The 25,416-nt window shown below is 38.5% G+C and overlaps 1 protein-coding gene across 1 annotated transcript in view; it reads right to left on the reverse strand.

Moving 5' to 3' along the window:
• Positions 1-528: 528 nt before the first annotated feature.
• The window catches only part of megf10 (multiple EGF-like-domains 10), a 54,877-nt gene continuing 29,989 nt past the window's right edge, over positions 529-25,416 (reverse strand). The window contains exons 7-25 of the mRNA XM_088435668.1: positions 24,345-24,465; positions 23,033-23,169; positions 20,447-20,659; positions 18,689-18,863; positions 18,261-18,381; positions 17,210-17,373; positions 16,996-17,098; positions 16,709-16,855; positions 15,762-15,896; positions 15,514-15,642; positions 14,720-14,848; positions 14,470-14,598; positions 12,654-12,782; positions 12,321-12,545; positions 11,468-11,574; positions 11,258-11,378; positions 5,846-5,890; positions 5,544-5,756; positions 529-2,565 (exon numbers count right to left, since the gene is read on the reverse strand). Of these exons, the coding sequence (XP_088291794.1) occupies positions 2,399-2,565; positions 5,544-5,756; positions 5,846-5,890; positions 11,258-11,378; positions 11,468-11,574; positions 12,321-12,545; positions 12,654-12,782; positions 14,470-14,598; positions 14,720-14,848; positions 15,514-15,642; positions 15,762-15,896; positions 16,709-16,855; positions 16,996-17,098; positions 17,210-17,373; positions 18,261-18,381; positions 18,689-18,863; positions 20,447-20,659; positions 23,033-23,169; positions 24,345-24,465 (2,710 nt within the window). The 3' untranslated portion in view covers positions 529-2,398. The remainder of the gene's footprint in view (positions 2,566-5,543; positions 5,757-5,845; positions 5,891-11,257; positions 11,379-11,467; positions 11,575-12,320; positions 12,546-12,653; positions 12,783-14,469; positions 14,599-14,719; positions 14,849-15,513; positions 15,643-15,761; positions 15,897-16,708; positions 16,856-16,995; positions 17,099-17,209; positions 17,374-18,260; positions 18,382-18,688; positions 18,864-20,446; positions 20,660-23,032; positions 23,170-24,344; positions 24,466-25,416) is intronic.

The following is a 25,416-nucleotide window of genomic DNA, read 5'->3' on the forward strand; positions in this document are numbered from 1 at the left end:
AAATGTTTTCTTGCCTATTTGAATTGCTTCCCGTTAAATTTAATTTTCTATTATTATAAACCTATACAGTATACACAATATTAAGCCTGGAACACTTGGAATGACTAATCCCCGATGTGTTAATAATATTGGCCAGCTCATGGATGATTCACGAATTGACTTACATGTACCATGTGTGTTTCAATCAGCACTTAAGCACTTATGAATTTTTTTACCCCCCCCCCACCACCACACACACACACACACACATACACAACTCGGTGTGGTGACTATAAATACAAATAAAAAACAAATAAAGCAAATAAATTGCCTTTCTGCTTGCTTGAATGGCGGTTGCATAAATATAGGTGTTTTGAGCCTGCAAGCTAGTTACCAACCTGTCAGCGGTAGCCTTATTTTTTTGTGTTCAAAAGTTGCTGGTGTAATTAGCATGCTTGGTGGAAGTGATGCCTGATGTAATATTCTTTTAAAACCGCAGTGGTTTCTTGGCAAATCAGACATATGGCCTTGAACTTGACTTCAATGAAAAAGAATTTAGACATTGATTCTTTCGTATATACACGGCACTTACTGTTGACTTTTCTTTTCTGTGACATTGCTGCAGCTGGGTTCTGATCTGATCAGTAGAAGAAGAGCAATAAATTGAAACTGGCTCTCACTGTCATTCTTCCTCCAGGCGCTGCAAAATCAAGTCACCGCACCTACCGTGCCAACTAGTGTTGAAATGCCTGTCTGTACAAGTCAAAATGAATGCAATCATTCACATCAAACCTTAATTCTATTCCATCTTAGGCAGCCCGAATAAAAAAAAACAAAAGGACCGGATCTGGCCAGCTGGCTGTAGTTTGCCCACCTCTGCCCTTGCATATATGGTACATATACATTATATTGTGTTTAACCGTATTAATAATTTCACGTATACCAATAGATTACTATAGCAAGACCTGTGGTAAAAAGGCAGTCCACTGCTTTCTGAATGATTCAATGATTCAATCTGAATGATTTCACCATTTAATTAAATAGGAGTGAGCCTTGTCTTTCAAAATAGCCACACTTTTGTCATGATTATCGCCCTTGACCTGTTTCTGAAGCAACCTGTGTTGTTCCTTGACTGACACTGTGGGAAACGGTAAACGACAAGATAATAGCCACACTTTTGTCATGATTATCTCCCATGCCCTAGTTCTGAAGCAACCTGTGTGTTCCTTGACTGACACTGTGGGAAACGGTAAATGACAAGATGAGGACATATGAGGGCAAACCATTCCTTCTTTACTCTCCAGACAGAAATAATTCTTTACAGAGCATGTACAAGCTCTCTCAACCCTATCAAGTCCATCTATTTGAAGTCATCTTTCTCCTCCCTTAAAGGTAAAGTCAAGGTGGATGTCTTTCGCTTGCAGGTCACCACAACACTGTCTTATTGTTAATGAAAAAAAGCCATAGCAATCCAGGCTGGCACAGTTCACATCGGTGGGAGTCCACACATTACATGGCCCAATGGGCAGGGGTGAAAGGCCCACTGTTATTTTTTGCAATTTTCTGCTGATTCGAAAGGATTGTGCCTTGTGCAGTGGCACTAAAGCTAAGAAATCCATCAAGTCACATTCCACAGACCCAGACAAATTGGTACAGAACAATACACTCATTGATCTAAACACACAGGCACGCAAACATAACAAACGCTTCTGTTTAAGCATGAAATTGTTATTTATCTTTAAAGCACAGTAGAAGTACAATGTGAATTGAATATTTTTTCATGTATTCCAACTGAATTTTTAACATTATCGCCTCAAGATATTGGACAAGAATATCAAATTATTCAAAACGGCCCATTTCGCCCAGCCCTAACCTATTGAGTGGAAGGAAGCATGTCACTTTAGGTTGTTGGTATATCTGGCTGAACAAAGACGTATTTGGGTTTCACAATTTTTTGGATGATTGAGATTCAAAAATGTCCTGTGGTACCCCTAATTATACTCATGGTACACTAGTTTGCCAGAGCGTCCTGGTTCGGAAACACTGAATTAACCTCCAATGCCTGATTTTGGAATGCGGGGTAAGTCGGAACCTCTCAAATGTGAAGCAGACGTGTAAACCACTGTGCTGCTGGGAAACATTACAACTACGCAACATATTCTGAGAGTGTTACACATTAGGTGTGTGAAACTTAGTCTCAATCGTTTCAAAAATATCTGTTTCAGGTGAAAATACAAACCACTATGCTTATACATGTTATGAAAAGAAACTGTAAAATTATGTTCTGTATACCCACTATGTTTATAAATGTTATAAAAACAAAGGTAAAAGCCCATGAAAAAATGGAATAATATCTGCAAACGTTTGTTGCTTTGAGTTGTGGAGGTGAAAAAGATATTGCTGCAGTGAATCTCTGTTGTCAGTCACTGTCCAGTTCCTTGTGCTCTGACATTGGACTTTCTCGGGCTGGAAGCACATCATAGTGACAGGAGATATGGCTGTTTTTTGGTAGGTCATATGGATCCTGGCCTGACTTCATGCAGTCACTATTTTGTCCTGTGCCACGAATCGTGCTTACAGTTGGCTCTGAATGAAAGAAACATAAGATTGCATGACATTAATTTATTGAACTGCTACAATGTTTGCTCTGCAAGATGATAAAAAAAAAATGAGGGTGGTTCTTTAAGGCGTATAACAAACAGGAGCCCAAAAAAACTTTCCTATAGACAACTTTATTGATTCCACATAGGAAATTCATTTTTTAGCGTTCAAAATACAGTCATACTTGCGGTAAGTCCATAAATAGATGAATCGTATATATCAAACACATTAAAGAACCCTGAAAAATAATTTGGAAGGATATTTCAGAAACTCATTTTAATTTAATTTAGATTACATTTTAGAAGGGTAATCTTTGAGTAAATTTTACTTTCATAGTACAGGGTTTCTTCATTTTTTCCCGGGTCATGGGGAGCTGGAAAAACCCCACGAAAAGTGAATTCCACAAAGTAGGAAGCCCACCCCGCACCCCATGGACATTGTATGTAATAAAGGGTATGAAATGTGTTCAGTAAAAATCCTCCCTATCTTTCTTTCCAATGCCCAGTGATCTCTTAATTGTAGTATGGAGGTAAAACAGTCTCTTTTAGGCACAAACTTTATTTTTCTGGGAGTTATGAGCACCATTCACTAACTCTCAACTTTCACTGCAACACAGAGCACTACTGCTACCCCTCATTCCTCCCCCTCCCCTTGCCCTCTCCCACATTGCATTGCAACTGTTCTTAAAGAACCAGCCTCAGTCTGTGTTGTCGCTCTGTTAAATCTGCCCACACTCCAAACCCTTCTCCACATGTAAGTCCTGCACAGCTCATCAGACACAAGCGCACAGCCTGAGAGTCTTGCCAAAACACCATTATGTCGTGCCAGATGGAGTAGAGCAGTGGTTTAGTTTTAAAGGGATAGTGTATAAGATTTAGGCCGTTTTTCATTAGGGACAGCAGGGGGTGCTGCAGGTGCTGTATTTACCATTGTCCATAGCTATAACAAACATGGCCACCTCCGGAGAAGTGCTACCCACCATGTAATATTGTTTCATGATAACTAGACCTATGAGTATTTAAAACATACTGTTGGTCTTTAAGAACACATTCATTTGCAAGTTTTTGAACTTTCCAACCATTTATCGTATTTTCTGGACTATAAACTCCACCGATATATAAGCCGTAGCAGCAAAATATGAGCAAAAAACAAAAACAAACAGAAAAAAAAAAGACTTTTGTCATGGATAAGCCACACTGGACTATAAACCACAGGTAATAAAATGAGATATTTCCACAAAAAGATGGTACATGGAAGTTTATAATGTTTTTTTTTTTTGTTAATTTTTTTGTAATCGCCTGGCAACAGCAACATCCTCTCTTTAACACACTGAAGATGCCTGCATGTTTAGTCCCAACATATTAATAGAAAATGGATGGATGGATATTTTCAACACTAACAGAATACTGTTAGTTAAATAGCAGTTCAAAATCTAAATCAGTACTTCAATTGCGTCTTTTTTTATCTCCCTTTGTTTGATAGATTAGTTTAGTGAACATAAAAACACATTGCATATAATTCACATATACAATCATAAATACATAAATAAAATCATTGATACTGTGTACTGTAAATAAAATTTAAGCATCACAAATTTACCCCACATTTTATACATTCTCTTGTTCAATTTAGACATAATTTTTCTTTTTGAAAAACTGAAAAACTCTTTTTCAGTCATTGATTCACATCTTTGCAGTTCTATTTCATAGTTGTTCCATAAATTGAAACCTCGAACAGATACACACATTTGCTTGCTGGTGGCAGGCAAAAAAATAAAATAAATAAAAAAACAACAGATAAACCGCACCGAAGTATTGTATAAGCCGCAGGGCTCAAATCATGAGAAAAAAGTTGCGGTTTATAGTCTGAAAATTTATTCCTATTATTAATTTATTCCTTTGATGATTTGATGATTCCTAATGAAAATCTTACACACTGTCCCTTTAAGCAAATGTGCCTTTCATTTGAACAAGACTGTGTATTAGGGCTGTTAGACTGCTTCAGACCACGTTGGGACTAAGCGTGGGAGTGTTGCAGTGCATCATGCGCTGATGTAAAGTGACGGACCTTTGCAAAAAAAAAAAAAAAGCACTGAGTCAGCGAAAAGTGAAGCACAAAGTGCTAAGGGAATACGATTAGTTCAGTTAAAGTAGTGCTTCTCAATTATTATTTGCCAACTTTTTGTGCCCCCCCCCCACAGCGCACTGACTATAAGTAAGATTATTATCTATAAAACTTGTATAAGTATACCTAATCCTGTATCTTTTTACATTAACAAAAGAAAAAAGCAATCTATATCAACTTTCAAAACTGTTAATTATTTTTAATGCCAGTTTTATGGGTTACAGCTTGTTCTAATACAATAAAAAATAACCAAGTGCATCAAAGTGCTTTTGTCATGGCATAATGGGCTTTGTATCACTTTTATTGACAGGAAGCAACTTTGAGGAGAGTGGCAAGGAAGCCTGCCACACAAAAACTACAAATGTGGTATCTGTTATATAGCATTCGTCACTTGGATGGATATACAATTAAGGCAGTTTTTTCTAACTGCGTTTATGCTTGCTGTCCAAGTCTTATCCAATACTGGTGTGCACTAAATACCCACAGTACCAATAGCAAGAGCACAAAATAAAGGATGCTGTCAAGTTAAGTAGTAAAGTGTTTTTCCATACTAGTTTGTTGAAAGAGAATTTCTCTTTTTTTAAAAATATTCTATTGTTGATTAGTATTGCTTACGTTAAATAAAAATATATTGGATTACCAGGTGTATTCCATCCATCCATTTTCTATAGATGCTTAATCCCAAAGGGGTCGCAGGCTTGCTGGCGCCTATCCCAGCTGGCTTCGGGCAGTAGGCGGGGGACACCCTGAACTGGTTGCCAGCCAATCGCGGGGCAACCAGGTAAATTCATTTTTGTTTTTATAAAAAGTAATAATGTGTTTCAGCAATAGTTCCTCACCAATTTCATAGACATTCTTGTTGTTGGGCACACTGCTGCTGCTAGATAATTCAGTGTAGGGTGAATCTCGTCTGGCAGGGGACTTCATTTCCACATAGCCACATTCAGTGTTCTTTGCTGTAAGGATGGGGGAGTCCTTAATAGTGGCATAGGGGTTTTCGGAACTGTTTAGTGAGCTTGAACTTCCGTGATATGGCATGCCTTGTACCAGGTCTGTACAATGAAAAAGAGGAGACACACAACATAAAAAACATTAAACTGGCAAAACTGGTCAATTTCTGACTTATATCATTAAAATTTACTTTGCAAAGACTTCCCCATGCATCTTCTGTCTACTCCATATGCTCCTAGTTTGCAGAAAAAAATACAATAAAAACAGGTCAATGAACGAAGGTAGCAAAATGGTGTCTACTGGAATGAGGTAAGTTTGTAGATATCTTCAGGACTGGACTCTTATCTCACCAATTGAGTCAAATTTGGGGAAGGTCATTTAAGTCAAGTTACAGCAGCTTTATTTGCAATGTGGAATCATCAGACTTTGCGGTGCCATATCGGCTACACCCATTATCAAAACTCCACAATGTTCCACAGAAGTGATGATCCGTGTCTTGAGGCTTTCCTGACAAATGTTCAGTATTTGTTCAATGGGCTCAAAGTAAAAAAGGGCCATTTTGTACAGCCACTGTAGAGCAAAATGTATAACCTCATATTATCAATTACTGTACATTCGATCAGGCTGTGGCACTTAATTGTGTGAGGGCCCGGCAGTAAGGTCACAATTGTCTCTGTACACTTTATTTTCATTATTATTATATTTGTCAAAAGCATTTGATTTTGGGGACCTAAACATGTACAAAAACTGACCACAGTTTGCACACTCATCAAGCCGGGTAAAAATTTTGATAATTTAGAGTTGACAAAAACAATGAAAACAAAATGGTTTCTTTATGTTTGAAACTAAGCCTGCGAAAACATGCTTTAATGTACAGAATATGAACTAAGAATTTTTGTATGTCTAATTTTAGCCCATTTTAGAACATTGAAAGGGGTTATACTTTTGACTGCCTGTCCTAGACGCTTCATTAGAGCGACTTCAAATTTGGGCTGGATCATCACAATGGCTGTGGAAAAAATATTGACTTTTTAAAATTGTATATGTTAGGATGATGCATCAAATTTTGTTTTCTTATTTTTGCTTTGCCACAAAAGACAAAAGACAGAATAGCTCAGCACAAGCTCACAAACTTGCATGCATGCATGCATATAATATTCTGTTATTCATAAAGCGCCACCTTGTTGCTGCAAAAACTGTTTTTACATCCAAAGCCAGAAGACTTACATTTGGTAATATTCATTGATACATATAATGTAATGCCACCAAATGGCACAAAAAAACATATCTCGTCACGATTTATTGTAATGCGGCTTTCCTGTTGAATGAATATGAGCGAAAATTTGTTAGAAAAGTCTCAAGATGATCATGCTCAACAGTGCTGCAACAGTTGATGATTTACTGTGACAATTAAAGCCTTTGTAACTTGACCTTAGTGATTCTATTATTTCAGAATTTTAAACATTTGTTGATCGTTTAGTCCTGAAGACAAGTAAAGCATGGCATGATGATGCGAATCAACACTTAAATGTATGTCCCTGACCGGTTTCTACTCAGCATCAGGGCACTTACCCCTGTCATTTATGAGGAGATCGGTGAGGTGAGAAGTGTCATCGAGCACCAACATGAGACAACAACGCTTCCCCTTTGGAAATGTTGCCAAACACACCATGTTTGTTTGTTTTCAACTTGGTAGAGCTATTTCACTGGTGATTTTTTAAAATATATTTTTTAAACATTGTGAGCAACATATGTTACAGACATAACAGTTACGTAGCCTATACTACATTCATCACTAAGGTAATGAATTAATCAAAACTCAACAGAGCTCATAATAAAAAGAAGATATAGCCCTTCATATGATGGTCCATCAACATAATTATATCACTAAAAATAAGGTGCACGAAATTAGGTAAATTGAACTTTAGTGGGTGTCTTCGGTGGAGCACGTGGTCTGTGTGACAATGATTATACAACATGGTTCAGTCTGGAATTCTCCCATACTTTTATAATTTTCTACCATTACTGACACATTTTTCTTCACACTCCGTCAGGCACATGAGTCAAGTAAACTTGTTTTTGTATGAGGCGAATATTAAAATATAAAACGCGAATACAAACGATGTCCATCCATCCATTTTCTAGAGCACTCAATCACACCTAAGGACAATTTAGTATGTCCAATACACCTGCCATGCATGTTTTTGGAGTCTGGGAGGAAGCCGGAGTGCCCGGAGAGAACCCATGCAGGCTCGGGGAAAGTATGCAAACTTCACACAGGAAGGCCGAACCAGCTGGATTCAAACTCGGGTCTCTTAACTATGCAGCGGACGTGCTAACCACTGCGCTACATAGCTACCCATACAAGTGCCGTGTTTTCACAAAATCAGGCTTATATTGCTGAAAAAGAAAATTGATCTCTTCAAAATCCTCACTTAATTTCCTTTAAAATTATATGCAATACATAAAAGTAGCCCAAAAAATGATGAAATTAATTTTTTTTTATTGTTGCCAAGTAGAAATTCCCAATTTTGAGATAAACGCCTTTTAAGTTCTGGTACATTCATATTTCAATGATGCGTATCATCTACTAATCCCTTAATTTCATACACATTGATTACAATTTGAACCTTTTGGCTGCTGGGAAATGAAAGCCAAGACCATAAGGTTTTATAGAAATCTCAAAATCCACATCTCTGTCAAATATTCGTGTTTTCGGCAATAACTCAAAACTAACCTTAGTGACATAAACCAGCTTTTATGGAAACGAATATACGTAGTATAGTGTTTAACTTTTTTTAAGCGCTGTACATATTTCCTGTGTGCTGAGAGAGCGAGCGCAATGCAAAGTGCTACTCATGCAGGTCAAAAAAGAAGCTAGAAAAACTTCTAAAGAACTGCAGGCCTCAGTTAAGGTTAGGGTTAGGGTTAGGGTTAGTCCGTCATTCAACTATGAGAATGACACTTGCAACAAATGGCATCCATGGAAGAGTTCCCAGTTGAAAACAGTTCAAGGTTCACTTCCCACTTGCCAAAAATAATCTTGATGATCATCAAGACTTTTGGAGGAACCTTTTGTGGACTAACGAGTGAAAAATTAAGATTTTTGAAGGTGCACAGCCTTTCACATCTTGAGTAAAGATGAAACTGCATTTGATCAAAAGAAGATGATACCAACAGTAAAGCATGGCGGGGACAGTGTGAAGGTCTGAAACTGCTATGCTTCCTCAGGAGCAAGACAAATTAATTATGCTGTTTACGAGAAGACCCTGAAGGTGAATTTCCAGCCATCAGTTTGTGCAATCAAACTCAAGCATTCTTGGGTCTCGCAGCAGGACAATAATCCACAGTCCAGCAAGTTCACCTCAGAATGACTCATTGAAAAAGAACAAAATTAAGGTTTGAGAGGGGCGAAGTCAAAGCCCGGATATAAATTTAATTCAGACTTTGTGGAGTGACCTTAAACAGGCAGTTCATGTTAGAAAATGACATGACAGAATTGAAACGATTCTGCACAGAAGAGTAATCTAAAATTCCTCTACAGTGGTGTAAAAGACTTAACACCCATTATCCCAAATGTTTGATTTCAGTTATTGCTGCCAAAGATGGCAAAACTCGCTATTAGGTTCTTCAGAGGGCAATTACTTTTTCACATAGGGTCAGAAAAGTTTGTAGTCCCCCTGCCCCGGGTATATAAAATCATCATTTAGAATCAGCATTTTGTATACACCTGTAGTTGGGTTGTATCAATGTGATATTATTATTGGTTTGATGAAACGAAACCAAAGTGACTTATAAATACTTTATGCAAAGAACAGAAATCACGAAGAAGGCAAACACTTTTACTTTCAGAGCACTGTATGATCCAGAGCTTTTGTATCAAAAAGAGCAGCCTTCCCCCAGAAATCAGAGTTAGAATATGTTTATATTTTACCATTACAATCCTTTTTTCCTTTAGCTTTATGCTCATCTTTTAAACAACCTTCATCAAAGTTAGTTTCCTCTCACACTTCTAATGCAGTTTTTCAGGTGGCTGTTTTTCTCAAACCCCAAGCACATTCAAGTCTTCTTCTCCTTTTGGTTTTTTCCCATCAAGGGTCGCCACAGCAAATCAGCTGGCTCTATCTAAGCCTGTGTCTAGCATTCTTTTCTCTCGCTCCAACTAATTTCATGTCCTCTTTCACTACATCTACGAACCTTCTCTTTGATCATGCTCTATGTCTCCTCCTAGGCAATTCCGAATTCAGCATCTTTCTACCTATATATTTACTAGCTCGTCTCTGGACATGTCCGAACCATCTCAGTCTGGCTTCTCTGACTTTATCTGATGTGCTGTACCTCTGATGTATTCATTTCTGACCCTATCCATCTTGGTCACTGCCAAAGAGAACCTAAGCATCTTTACCTCTGCTAACTCCAGCTATGCCTCCTCTCTTTTCCTCAACGGCACTGTCTCCAGACCAAACAACGTCGCTGGTCCCATGACAGTCCTGTACAGCTTTCCTTTCAATTTTGCTGAAACTCTTCAATCACACGTCATACATTACACTTTTCTCCATCCATTCCAGCTTGCCTGCACATGTTTCTTCACCTCTTTTCCACACTCTCCATTGCTCTGGACTGTTGATCCTAAATACTTAAAATCCTCCACCTTCTCTATCTACTCTCACTGTATTTTCACTCTTCCATTTGGGTCCTTCTCATACACACATATACTCTGTCTTTCTGCGGATAACCTTTATTCCTCTCTTTTTCTCCACCACTCTAGCTTCTCCTCCATCTATTGCCTCCTCTCACTACAGATCACAATATCAACCGCAAACATCATAGTCCATGGAGATTCTTGTCTAACTTCGGAGCATATTTAAATCTCTGATCATATAATCACCCCAATGTGTACAATGAAAACTCTATGGCCGCAATGGGATACAATAATCAATGAAATACTCTCAATTTTATTTGGACTGAACAATTCAGTTTAACAACTGATAGTTTATAGCTAGCTTCTGATCGGTGCACCTAGATTCCGCCTTTGGCCCCTGCCAAGCTCACATCGCACCCGACCCCTATGGCCTCTCCCACAGTTGATGAGCCCATGGGAAGGGGAACCCACGTTACCCTTTCGGGCTGAGCCCCATGGTGGCCGGGCCACCAGGCACTCGCCAACAACCCCCACCTCCAGGCCTGGCTCCAGAGGAGGACACCGGTCCGTGCAAGGGAAAACAAGATCCAATATTCGTAATTATCATAGGGAATCTATGAGCATGCTTAGTATGGTTCCTCACCTCGGACCTGTTTGTCATGGGTGACCCTACCGGGGGCTTAATGCCCCAGACAACTTAGCTCCTAGGATAATTGGGACACGTGAACCCCTCCACCACGGTAAGGTGACGTCTCAGTTGGAAAAGGGTGGAATGCCTTCTCCGGTTGGAGATGTGAGGGTGAGGGTAGGATGGAACGGAAGATCGGCAGGCAGATTGGTGCAACGTCTGCTGTAATGCGTACTCTGTACCAGTTTGTCGTGATAAAGAGCGAGCTGAGCCAAAGGCGAAACTTTCTATTTAGCGCTTGATCATGGATGGATGGATAGTTTATAGCTCACCAAGTTCATTGAAGCAATCTCGATGTTTCCAGTCAACTGGCAATGTGCCAGTTGCACCAGCAAGAGGATATCTCTTTTTTTCCTCCACGTTGTTCAAGTTCACAAACATGTTGTTCTTGACCTACAATGCGCAAAAGATTCAATCAAAGTGACTTATGCATAACATTTATCCAAAGCCTATTCTTATTCATATATGCAGTATAAACACACTTTTCCATACGGAGAGTTATGTTGTGGGGTAGTGCACTGGGTCAGGGTGTGGTAACTGGGATTGGAGAAGAAGTTACTGGGGTGCACATCACGTGGTAGATGAGCATCTGAAACATGAACAATGTTGAAATCATGATTTCAGTGTGCACTGTGTGAGTTACAGTATATTGATTCAAGCTGCCTTTGTATGATTTCACAAAAATCAAGCAATTCTCTATGTCACGATCTGTTTTTTTTCATCAATTAAGTTACACAAAGCAGAGCTCTGATGACGTCTTTTGCAAGCAACATGTGTGGCCACATATGCCAGTGCGTCTATTTCAAGCCTTGTTTGTGTACCACCAATTCAGCGCTCTCCTTCCACCTGTGTTGTGTTCAGGTGTACTTCATGTCTTCTCAGTTTGTTTGCATTTAATTACATTTGATATTCAGTCGGTCTCTGGTCTCTTGACAACCCGTATTTTCTGGACTATAAGCCGCACCGGTATATAAACCGCAGCAGCAAAAATTGAGCAGAAAAAACAACAAAACAAAACATTTTTTTTGTCATGGATAAGCCGCACTGGACTATAAGCCGCAGGTGATAACATCAGATATTTACGCAGAAAGATGTTATATGGAAGTTTTTACATTTTTATAGTTTTTTTTTTTTTTTAATCGCCTGCCAACAGCAACATCCTCTCTTTAACATTCTCAACTTGCCTGCATATTTACCACCAACATATTTATGCAAAAATGGATGGATTATTTTCAACATAACACCAACAGATTACTGCAGACTTAAATAGCAGTTCAAACTCAAAATGAATTCTTCGATAGCATCTTAATTGGGTGAATTTGATAAAAATGTTACCTGAGATGGTGTAGTCGGTGGTCACCCTCATGGCAGGAGTGTAAGTTACTGCTGGCATGGGAGGTTCTTTTTCTTTCTGCTTTTTCCTGTAGATAATGAAGAGGAGGAGGAGGAAGAGCACGAGCAGCACTAGCACGATGATTCCTGCAATAGCTCCGATTTGGTAGGTGTCCACCTGCACTGCAGCACTAGTGAAAGTGCTGAGGCTGTCAACAACAACACCAGCTACAGACAAGAGAACAATAAAACAGCTTCAATGTTAAATCTCTAGTGGGTGGAGAAATGTACAATTATCGAATAGAAAGTTATTTGTGCACAAGCCTGTATACTCACCTTGGTCACAGCGTGTTCCCTTCCAGCCGTTGTTACAGTAGCATGTACCAGTGATATGATCACAGGTGGAGTTATTTAGGCAGTCACACACCTGCCGACAGCCGTAACCATATGAACCAGGAGGACACTCTATAATGACAGTTAAACTGAAAGTAAGCAAATATTCAGTCTATCATGATCATTTGTTAAATTCAATTCAACATCACGACAGTGATCGTTAATTTATTTTCTTAGCCCCCACTCCCAACCCGTCAGTAAATCATTGCCGCACAAAGCATTTACAGGACGTCCCTGAGTTACAAACATTCAACTTAGGAACATTCGTCTATATCATGTTCACCTGTTGGACATTTGTGAGAAACTATACACAAAGTAGGAGAAAAGGCATTTCTTCTAGTTCATGCATGAGGAGAACGAAGAAGAATTCTACTGCAGGATATATAGATCAGATGGGATAGGATAGGATAGGATACAATTCTACTCCGCTCGAATGTAGCCTCTCCGAACCCTCTCTTTTTATTTGATTCAGAAGTCTCTAATTACACAAAGGTTCCCGCCCTAAAAAGAAAATAGAAAGAAAAAACATGTCTGAAACCCAGTGTTCTTGCCCTTGTGTGTAAGTATGATTAGTGCAGGTGTGGCAAAGTATTCTGTGTGTAAAGACATTCTGCAAGAGATTTTGTAGATAACAAGTGAAGTGATATCTGTCTGTGGTTAAACTTGAGCAGGCTGGTCAGGGAGTGGTGATCACTTGTGTGGTAGGGCTCTCTTAGATTAGATATTCGGGTCTGTTGCAAGAAGCTCTCAAAGAACGGAGTTCCCGACCCCTGAATTAAAAGATACATTAATGCTATTCATCCTTGAAGGGAAAGTCAAGTAAATATTTTTTTACAATTATGTTTCAATGGGTCCCCACTAGTCTAAACACGGCATTCTGATTAATAGTGCATTTGCATAATATGAAGTATGCTGCAAAATCCCCCTCTCCCCTTTTTTCCACTCAGGTAGCCGCCACTTTGCCACTTGCTGTCAACGAAAAATTATGTCCCATTTACTCAAGGCTCAGGTAACCAGCAAACATGATGCACCTTTTTTGTGATTTTGGTCATGTGGCTACTTCATTGTTCATCACCTGAGCCCTGAGTAAATGAGACATAATTTTCCGACGACAGCAAGTGGCAAAATTGCTTAATCAAAAAAAAAAAAAAAAAAAAATGACATCCACATGGCATGGTGAAAGAGTGGTTGGCACTTCCACACAACTCAGAATCCTAAATTCAATTCCAGCTTGCTCTGGCCTCCCTGTGTGAAGTTTGCATGTTTTCCCCATGCACTACAGGTACACTGTACTTTCTGCACTATAATGCGCACCGGATTATAAGGCGCACCCTCAATTAATTACATATTTTAAAACTTTTTCAATCACAATATAGTAATACTCAAAGTAATAACAATAATAACTCAAATAATAACTCTAAACTCTCAATAGCATAATAACTCAATGTCAATATAACCAACCCTGTTGAACTATAAACAGGTAAAGCTTACTTTATCAGGTCATTCCCCAGCTACGAATCCAAATCTCAATATTGATCCATATATAAGGCACACCTGATTATAAGGCGCACCATCACCTTTTTTTTTTTAAAATAAGGCTTTTAGGTGTGCCTTATAGTGCGGAAAATACGGTAAATTACCACTGAAAGCCCTGGTTTGAATATTCGCACCCCCACCGATTGTTAGAGAGAGTTGCTGCAACTGTTTTAGCCAAGACAGATGGTATCATGAGTTGGTTGTCAAAACTGTGTTTACATACTTTGTTCACAGTGCTGACCCATGAAGCCAGTGCGGCAGGTGCATTGTCCAGAGATGTGATCACAGTCTGCTCCATTCCTGCACTGGCACGTCTCAGAACAATCCTTCCCATAAAATCCTAATGGACAACCTGCAAGGTAGTCAAAACATTGTGTCAAGTCAAAACACTGATTTAATGTAGAAAAAGACTATACTCATCAGCTGTGACTGTCAAGCATCTAAACAAAGAAATCTACATCTATTTGACTGACGTTGTGTGCAGTAAAGGCCAGTCCATCCTGGAGTGCACTTGCATTCTCCATCATAGGCACTGCAAAAGGCTCCATTGTGACAGTTACATGTATGGATGCAGTTGGGTCCCCATTGAGCAGGAGGACATGCTGCAATACAGAGACAACATATTCAATTGTAGTGTGATTACAGGCCTAGATACACCAATCTGATGTCAGCCAAATGTGATAGATGCCTAGCCCCTACAGCGTTTGTGCAGGAGAAATGTTGGAAATTACACCGCAACTGACAGGCAGCGAAAATGACTATTAAGTACCTTCTGCACATGTGTGAAAAGTAGTAACCCATCCATACTATCTGGTGCAGTAGTTAAAATTCGTCATTGCTGGAAATAGCCAACTAGAAAGCTTCATGGGGGTGGGATATAAAAATTTAAACAATGCTGTTATCAATTTCAATTAAAACCCATGCGTCCAAACAAAATCTGGACATCAAAAATATGCAAAATGAACTAAATTATCAAGGCTCTCTCTCATTTACTGTTCATCTGCTTCATTAATAACACTATCTCTTCCTGTTATTGTCCTGTGTGCTAATACGCTAGCTAACGGCCAAATGGAGAGGTCAGGCATCACAACGGTCCAACGGCGATAAAACTTGTTGACACCCCGCCTATGGCTGGAATTTTCTAGTCTTCCAATGTCAGGTCGTGTATCTACTGTTGACCGTTAGAGTGAGTGAAACAGGCATAATGCACTACAGTGGCAACAGCCAGTTTTCATCATATATATGGAAATAAAAGGGGTGAACTGACGCTGAGAGCAGTCACTGCCGATCCATCCAGGAAAACACTGACAGGAGCCATCAATAGGGTTGCAGGTGCCGTTGTTGACGCAACTACAGCTCAGGACACACTTCCTCCCATAGTAACCACTGGGACACACTAAATATAAGATATACGTCAATAAAGAAAAGTAATGTTAGTCAAAAAATGTAATTGACAAAGTTGGCCAACATGACGATGTCCATGACAATGTCATAGCTGTGAAATGTACTGCTCACCCTCATTGCAAAGGCCTCCCTTAAAGCCTGGCAGACAGTCACACTGTCCGCTCACATGGTGACATGGGCCATTGCTGTGGACACATTGAGGACACGTCTGACTGCAACGATGACCAAAGTAACCAGGAGAGCAAACTGCAAACAAAATGGAAACCCAAAGATTGGCTGTATTTATATCTAATCCTCACTTCATGTTAATTATCAAAGCAATGGTCAAGAAAAACACAAAGTAGGATCTACAGTCTTAACTATAACTATCAAGGCTCGAAATAAATGGTTTTGCATTAATTTGGATGAGAATACCACTCTCATTGACTCGTATGGCTGCTCAGTTTGCTCACATGCGCTTGCGGAGCCTGTGGTAGCGCTGGTGGGGGATTTCGAAGGAGCGGGCAGGCCGAGGACCGGCTCCACATCTGGCCTTGTGGTGATTACCTTCGGAAGTGTTTTTGAAACTTGGCTGGGGTGCCGATGACGCCAGGTGTGACGGGTGGTTTTTCTTACCGTCAGACGTATTGGCGCTTGTGTGAGCGGCACTGGCACGTGCGCCATTGCAATAGATCGCATCTTTATTATTATTTATTTAACAATTCAGTTTGCTGCTTTCTGTGAAAGAGATTGAATGGATGTGTGAACGCTTGTTCGTCTCTGGGTGCCCTGCGATTGGCTGGCAACCAAACTTGAGGGTGTCCCCAGCCTACTGCTCGAATTCGGCTGGGATAGACACGAGCAAGCCCGCGACCCTTGTGAGGAGAAGCGGCTGTAGAAAATGGATGGATGGAATGTTCCTTGTTTTGCAAATGAAATACAATATAAATGTAAATCTTTTGATCTCCTTTGTTCAAAGTTTGAAAACAAAGTGCACTGAGTTGAATAACTGCTTAAATAGACATCCTTGCAATGGACTGCTGTGTCAATATCTTTAAATAAAGCACTTCATCACTTACTCCTCTGACAGGTGCTGCCTCTGTATCCTGGAGCACACTCACATGTTCCTTCATCCGGAGAGCAGGATGCACCGTTCTTACAGTTACATGCTAGAGAGCAGTTTGGGCCCCAGCGACCCTCTGCACACACGCTGTCACAATGGATACCTGTTCACACACAGGTACACTCACTATTAGCATCTCTTTTTGCTGCTTTTGTATCTCAGAGCACTCTTCAGCAAAGTATGCAATGATCTCTTAAATGGGGATTTTTCACTGATATAATGACCCAATCCATTTTCTCTTACCAGTCCACCCAGGCAGGCAGCGGCAGTACCCAGTGGCGTGATGACATCCGTCAGCATGACTACAGTCACAACGCTCTTTGCAGTCAAGACCATAAGTACCATCCTTGAGAAAAGCAAATGTCAATGGCACAATGTTGTATATTTCAGTTTGCCTTCAGTAACAATGCAATGTATTTAGTTGTGAGAAATATTCAAACACTCTAAGTGTTTTCACCTGACATTGCAGATCACATTTACTTCCTCTCCAGCCTGCAGCACAAGTACAGTGACCAATCACTGCATCACAAGCACCTTCATTCCCACATAGACAGGTCATGTTACAGCCAAGACCCCATGTTCCACTGGGGCAGCTGATGGAACAGTCCACTCCATGCCACCCTGGTTAAAAAATGGGCTGTAGTTATTTACATTGACAATATGATCGGTTTACTTCAAACGGCCAGTGGGGAGGCCCAGTGTATCACCCGGGGACATGATGCAGATCTTGTCAGTAGTTAGGTTGAGAGAACTACCTATTTCTCCGCGTACAAGTCGAGTTTTTGTTTCCTCATTTTCAACCCCCATATTGAGGGGGTCGACTTATACCTGCATAACTCAACACCAGACCAATTTTCTCCACATACCTGTGTTTGAATAACATTAATTGTAACGTAAAGTAAGTAATATTATGTCATTTACAATGATTGAAATGATTTTATATACATATATATATATACATATATATATATATATATATATATATATATATATATATATATATATATATATATATATATATATATATATATATATATATGTATATATATATATATATATATATATATATATATATATATGGGTATATGTATATATATATATATATATATATATATATATATATATATATATATATATATATATATATATATATATATAATGCTATCTTAGCATTGCCAAAGGCAGAAAGCTCCAAAGGAGCATGGTTTACTGATCTATTCATGCCTTAAGTTTTTGTTTTTAGTAAAGTCAAGAGTGTACACAACCATGCTAATTAAAAAAACAGTACACAGTTGTTTTGTGAAGTTCTTCAAATAATTACAGAAGTGAAAAAAAGAACCAAATATCGTGGGATCACAAATGTGACAAGATGTAAACACATTTTCATTATACTCACAGCAGCACAATTTTTTTCTGCTGAACTCGGCACTTTCAAGCAGTTTAGAGATTTTATATTATTTTTTAAGTTATGTACAGTACTGAAGTTATTGTACTTTTCTTCAGCTCACCTGGTTTACAGAAGCAGGACCCATCCACAGGTGAACACTGAGCGCTATTCTTACAATCACAGGTAGAGGAGCAATTCACTCCATAAAATCCAGCTGGGCACGGGACTGAACAGTCTACACCCTGGAAAAATTAAAAGTTAGACTGAACCCTAGTCTACATTTGGATTTGCTTTACAACGTTTATGCCACAACTCCAATTGTTTGTTTGTCAGATTGCCTATTTCAAGCATTTGCAATTGGATATCTTCACTATCAGACCTCTTGCAAATGGATAAAATGGACATTTTACTGTCTTCAATTAACCAGACCTTAGCCAAGAGTTGAACCCTGAGCCTCTGAAGTGTGCAGCAAATTGGCAAATATTCTTAATCATCTGTGACAAATTGGCTTAAATGCTGATTAACAAGATAAATATTGAAAAGGCTTACCAAAAAGCCTGGAGCACAAGTGCATTTTCCTGTTACGCTGTGGCAGTCTGCACCATTCTGGCACAAGCACACTTGCTGGCAGGACTCGCCATAGAATCCTGGGGGGCATGTCTCATTGCAGTAGAGTCCAGACCAACCTGATAGACATGTACACTCTCCTGACATAGGATGGCAGCTGATGACACACAAATACAATAGCATAGTAATTTTTTTTTTTTTTTTTTTGTGGGGCTGGGTTAATATTCAGATTTCAATTATTGATCCGTTCAAGCCTCTACTCAGTGATTGTGTGAAATTTGGGGCACAACCCAGAGTGACATGTCATTCATAGAGCACAAATAGACAAACAACTCTTCAGACTCATTCAATAGTCTTGAATGAAACTAACATGCATGCTTTCAGAAAGTATGAAAATGTTTACAAGCAGAGAAAAAATAAGCATCTGGAGCTGAGATGAGATTTGAATCCGGAACCTCTTGTTTGTGAAGCGTACCTGAGTCATTCATATGGACTGCATTTTGTTCCCTTTTTTAAGGGGTTGTCTAATGTTTTGAGAAAAAAAAGTCTTAAATAGCCTTTGTTCTACAGTAGATCAGTGGTTCTCAAAGTGGGGACCCCTGGGGGTCCCTGCAGGGGGTCCATGAAATAATTTCGTTTATTCATGAAAAAAATATACATTTGTGTTAATGTCATCTTATTTTATATTAAATTGTGAATGTATTCCTGACTCTACAAGAAAGCAATCAATTTGACAAGTTTAATACATTTTTAAAAATGTATTGATTTAGAAATGTGTCAAATCGACCCACGTACTCATCACACAGCTTGACGCAGCTACATCCATATACCCGTAGGACCTGTGCTATCTACTTAGGTATGTATGCGTTTGTAAGACCACCCACTTCATCTAGTGAGGAAAAAAGAAAAAAAAGCTGTCTAAACAAAGAAAATACAAAAAGGACAACATCGAATTTGGAGTTATTGAAAATAACAATGGAGAACCAAAATGGCTAAAATGGCTAAAATTATTTTTTGTTTGTTTGTTTCTGCAAACATCTGCAATGGGGTCCCCTGTTCCAGACAACGCTAAAGGTTAGGAAGGGGAGTTTTGATATGAAAGTTATATGTAACTTATATATGTTAGTAACTATGTGGTCGTGCCATATTGAAATTTGACATATTGTCACCCTCTGGGTGAAATTTCAGCTCCCTAGTGTCATATTTCAATGCTTTCCCTTTAATTTGAAATGCTTCTGATATAAAGATCAAAGAAATGGACAAAATACTTCGCAATGGCGAAGAGACGACAGAACAGTGCTAAGGCTGAAGTTATTCTGGTAATAAATAGGGGGACATGTTATGACACAATATTAGACTTGTGAGTAAGAGTTACGTACACAGGTGATACATCTTTACACACCAAACCTCCTGAAACAGTAGAACTATTGAGACCCAACCTGACAGCTGCTCTCTCACTAGCATGCTGTCCAACAGGGCTTCCTGACTTGATCATGGACATTGAACCACAGCTGTCTCTGATCACAATGTTGAATGCAATACAGAGGAGCTAACTAACTAACACTTTTTAATTCCATAAAATGTTTTAGGCTGAAAAACAGCATGAGTGATCAGGGGTAAAAAGTGCACAAATGGTTTGAAAAGCTGATTCGGTGTCCTACAATGTATTTGACCGTAGGAGTGCCAGAGCAGAACATGACCACAACTTGAAGTACAAATATGAAGTACTAAATACTGTACCTCTGCGTATTCTGGGCATAGCATGGACACTTCCGGTCACACAGTAGACCATACATTCCTTTGGGACACAGTCTCACATCACATGTCTCGCCTGTGAAGCCCGCCTCACACAAGCAGTTTCCGTAGTTAAGGTAGCATTTGCTGTTGTTTTTACAGTGACATTTCTTTGTACAGCCAGCACCATAAGTACCAACTGGACATTCATCCTGACACCTGTCCACAGAAATGCACAAGGTCACACATTTCAAAGGATGGATGCGATCATAACAATGAGGATGAGCGGCTATAGAATATGAATGGATGGATACGTATATCAATGAGAGGCATTCGGGGAAAAAAAATAAATAAATCAAGAACAATTACAAGACAACATCAATGTATAAATTTAAGTTCACATAATGCTATACAAGAAGGTTTGGAAGTGTTACTTTTAAACTGCTTTCTGATTCAGTTTCTGGTTACTTGTTAAAATTTTAGTAAGCACTGTAAACCATCGTCTTTGTATATGCCATAATATTCATGTAACGATTAATAAAAACTACTACCTGAAGCGGCTGGGCATTCGCTTTGTTTTGGCAAGTGATAGTATTTTCTTGATTTATTGTTTAATTTTTAATGTGTTTGTGTTATTTTATTTCGTTCATATTCAAAAAATAGTAAAGAAATTAAATGATGTTCTTATTTTAAACTGCAATTTGTAATTTGGACTTAAAATTCTGTGGATGTATTTTAAATTATTATTAATTCTTTTACTTTTTGACAGCATCACGTATAACGACAACTTTTAATTGTTGATGCGGGTTTATTGGCGTTTAAATGCTCCAGAAAATAGCCTGTGTAGCCCAGTAATGCCTAGTGCGTGCATGAGGGGTATTTATTCGAAAGTCTGACATCACTGAAGGCGTATGTGTGAAAGTCAGGGATCGCCGCTGATTTATATATATATATATATATATATATATATATATATATATATATATATATATATATATATATATATATATATATATATATATATATGTGTGTGTGTGTAAAAAACTTTAAGACATTGTCACATTCTTTTTTAATACCGTTGAAAATAGATAAAACATTAAACATTGAAAAATTCATTAAAAATTGAAAAATTCAGCTCATTTTTTTACTTTTATACTAAATCATCTGGATTTTGGATCAACTGGATTAAAATCTATTTGCAGGCCACAAGCGGGCTGTGTATTTGACACCTCTGGTATAGGGTCTTTCTCCTTAAATCAGGAGGGATACAGGATGACTTATGCCTGTCTTCCAAATACATTTCTTGGAAACTGTTTTACCCAAGCCCTAAAAACAAGAACACAAAGGTGGTAAAAGAAACTGTTTACCACAATATTTCCACAATTTGGGACTAAATAGTGCAGTCTTTTATATGTTTTCAGCAACTGTAAATATGTAAAATTAATTAATTAGTTTAGAAACATCCATTCATTCATCCATTTTCTAGAGCCACTTATCCTCACTAGGGTCGCAGGCTTGCTGGCGCCTATCTCAGCTATGTCTCAGCTCAGTCTATGGGCAGTAGGCAAGGGACACCCTCAACTGGTTGCCAATTACAGGGCACAAAGCGAGGAACAACCATTCACACACCCAATCACATCTAAGGACAATTTAGAGCGTCCAATACACCTGCCACGCCTGTTTTTAGAGTGTGGGAGGAACCCCCATGGGTTTGGGGAAAACATGTAAACTCCAAACAGGAAGGCCGAAGTGAGGTGGATTTGAACTCATGACTCTGTGAGGTGGATGTGCTAAGCACTCTTCCACCAAGCCACAAATTTTAAATTAGATTAATATACATTAAAACTTCCTTTTGTGGAGTGCAATCACGAGAAATCGCCCATATACAGTGCACCAAAATTTAATTACACCAAAGACTTACACCAAAACGGTAGCTTCCTCAAATGTAACACCAGCAAATCACTGCAAACATCTAGCCGCCATTCCCAATTGTTACAACATATTCCTGATGAGCCCTCACTAGGCTGTTAATGGTTTCCAGAAGGTTAGGGCGTGCCGTGTGCTGCTGATTTCCAAACAGCATTATTACCAAGAAGTTTTGCTTCACTCAAACCCTCATTTACTCTCAATGGGCACATGGACAGGCTATTCCTGTCTCATCACTGGCTTGCTTAAGTATATGGTGCATGCCCTCTGATATTGCTAATTATATGGACTTAAAGTTGCGGTGTGGGTTCTCGGCAAAGATTTGTCCAAGAAATACTCACTAGGCTTGTTTGTTTTGTTTTCTGTCATTGTTCAGAAATAGTGGATGGAAAGGATTAGATTATTTTACTTCCACTATGCTTCATTTTTCACAAGAAATACATACAGTGTACACAGTTAACTATGCTCTAATGTTAATGATGAGAAATTAGAAAGATAACTATGATCAGCACACAAGATTTAGACAAAAGCTCATAGGTATGACTCAGTTAGTGTTACAAGGTAAAGGGAGCAAAATGACATTCCTTTCAATTATTAGTACAATTACAAATCCTATCACGTGATTTTTTTTTTCTCTCTCTCAACGGAATGAAAGGCATCTCTTACCGTTCTCCCGTATAGCCGGGGCTGCAGAGACACTGACCAGTGGATGAACTACATAAGGCATTGTTGTGACACTGGCATTCCTGGGAACAGTTTGGGCCAAATCTTCCCTCTGGACATGGCTGTCCACATACTGTACCCTGTAAAATACAACAATACAATCAGACATTAAATAAAGTTGAAGTAATGTATATCCTAAAAACAAGAAACAAGAGCCCACAATTTAGTTGTACGGGATAAATATAACATTTTGGGATATACTACTGAAATTCTGCCCTGTGACTAACTGGTAACCAGTACAGGATATGCCCCGCCTACTACCCGTAGACGGCTGGGACAGGCTCCAGTGAGTGAGATGACAAACTAAATGCCGATGTCATGTGCATGTGTTAAATGTAGCCATGTAGACTGGATGTGGTTTGTGCTGTGGCCGACAAAGGCAAGCACGCTGCAAGCGGGAGAATGTAGCAAAACGGGATTGATGCAAATACAAAACAGAGTACAGGAATAATGAAAAAAAAAAAAAAAAGAGAACACATTACTACAAAGTAAAAAAAAAAAAACACAAAATAAATGCAACCCAAAACACTGCGGTCCAAAAACGCAAGTAACACCAACACGCTGCAAAGAAAAAGCAACCATTCAAATAAAAAAATAACACACAAATTTATTTTTAAAACGAAGAACACATTAAACCTAAAATCTGCTTTAGATAGTATTTAAAAAAATGAAGTTATTGCTTTATAGTAAAAATGCATGCCTTGCTTTTTCTGTTATAGATTTTCCTCAAAGCGACCACAATCTTAAACGAGTTTGACAACCCCTGCTCTGGACAGTGCAGTGGTCAAATGGCCTACCTTCAGGAGGAAAAACATTTTTCGCTATCATCAAGTTGTGGGCCAAATTTTTAAATCATTCACCTTTATTTCACAGAAAAATTGCACAGTGGACTTGTCTGTCCTGACAAAGATTCTGGGATCTGCACCCCCCCCCCCTTCTAAAAATGTCTTCTAAAAAGCATCTTTAGGTCTAAAACAAATTAAACTCAGCAATTTGTTTAGTACCAAAGTAAAAAGCTAACTTTTCAACCGAACTGGACCTAATAATCTGTGGTTGTTATATGAATAAAATGGTGACGGACGCTATGTATAAATTCATTCTATTTTCATAACATTTTCTGTGACATCTTAATATCTGATGTTGATTTTTGCTCGCGTCTTGTAAATGCAGTTTGAACCTTGGACTTGTTTTGTCATTTTTATTGCGCAGTTTTAAACATTTGCAATACAAAGAGTGTAAACGAATGTGTGCATACCATCCATCCTGCTGAACAAGAGCACTTTCCAGTCACATGGTGACATATGCCGCCGTTCTGGCAGGGACATCTCTCTTCACACTGCTGTCCATGTTTACCTGGTGGACATGCATCCTCACAACTGAAGACAAACACAAAAATATGCATGCATATGCAAAAATACAGTGTTAATACAGATTCTCTAGGTGAGTTATACATGTATACTATACATACATGTATGTATAGTATATATACATGTATATATATATATATATATATATATATATATATATATATATATATATATATATATATATATATATATATATATATATATATATATATATATACTTCATATTATATTTATGTGATGTGGTTTCACAAAAGTAAACATATGTTGTGCAAAATGAAAGGCTGTAAATTGACAAATTAGATTGGATGAGAAATTTTGATTCTAGTTAGATTTCTTAAAAAAAAAAAAAATCTCTGTAGGGTGCTGCTTCAGCCAAGATCATCCATTCAAACTGATTTATGTATTTTTTCAATCTGGAATATGGTATTAGCTTTGTTTTCAATTTTATTGATTTGTTTGAGAAAAATAAAAAAAATAATTAACAAACTCCAAAACAAAAAAAAAACGTTTTTGATTTTGTCCTTGATTATGGTATTTCCTCATCTCAGCTCACATTTTCTGTCACAAAATATATAAAAAAAATATTGCGCTGATCATTTTTATTCTGGTCACAGGTTGGTGAAAAAGACTAGGAATGTGCATATGAATTTTGGTAATTTTGGTGCTCACTGTAATAGCAGCTGTGATTATCTATCTATCTATCTATCTATCTATCTATCTATCTATCTATCCGCCCGTCCGTCCGTCCGTCCGTCCGTCCGTCCGTCCTTCCGCCCGCCCGCCTGTCTGTCTATCTCACTTCTGAGTTTTTATTGGGGTTAAATTTTACATGCATTTTTACTGGTTATATACTGTAGGTGCCAATGTTCAACCCAATAAAGTGGCCCTTGAAGGCCTTTATTTTCATTGATCATCAGCGTAAATGAACCCTTCCAGCATTTAACCAGAAGACATCCGTAC

The sequence above is a fragment of the Hippichthys cyanospilos genome, chromosome 15 (genome assembly GCF_059441005.1).
Source record: "Hippichthys cyanospilos isolate Australia breed blue-spotted pipefish chromosome 15, RoL_Hcya_1.0, whole genome shotgun sequence".
NCBI lineage: Eukaryota > Metazoa > Chordata > Actinopteri > Syngnathiformes > Syngnathidae > Hippichthys > Hippichthys cyanospilos.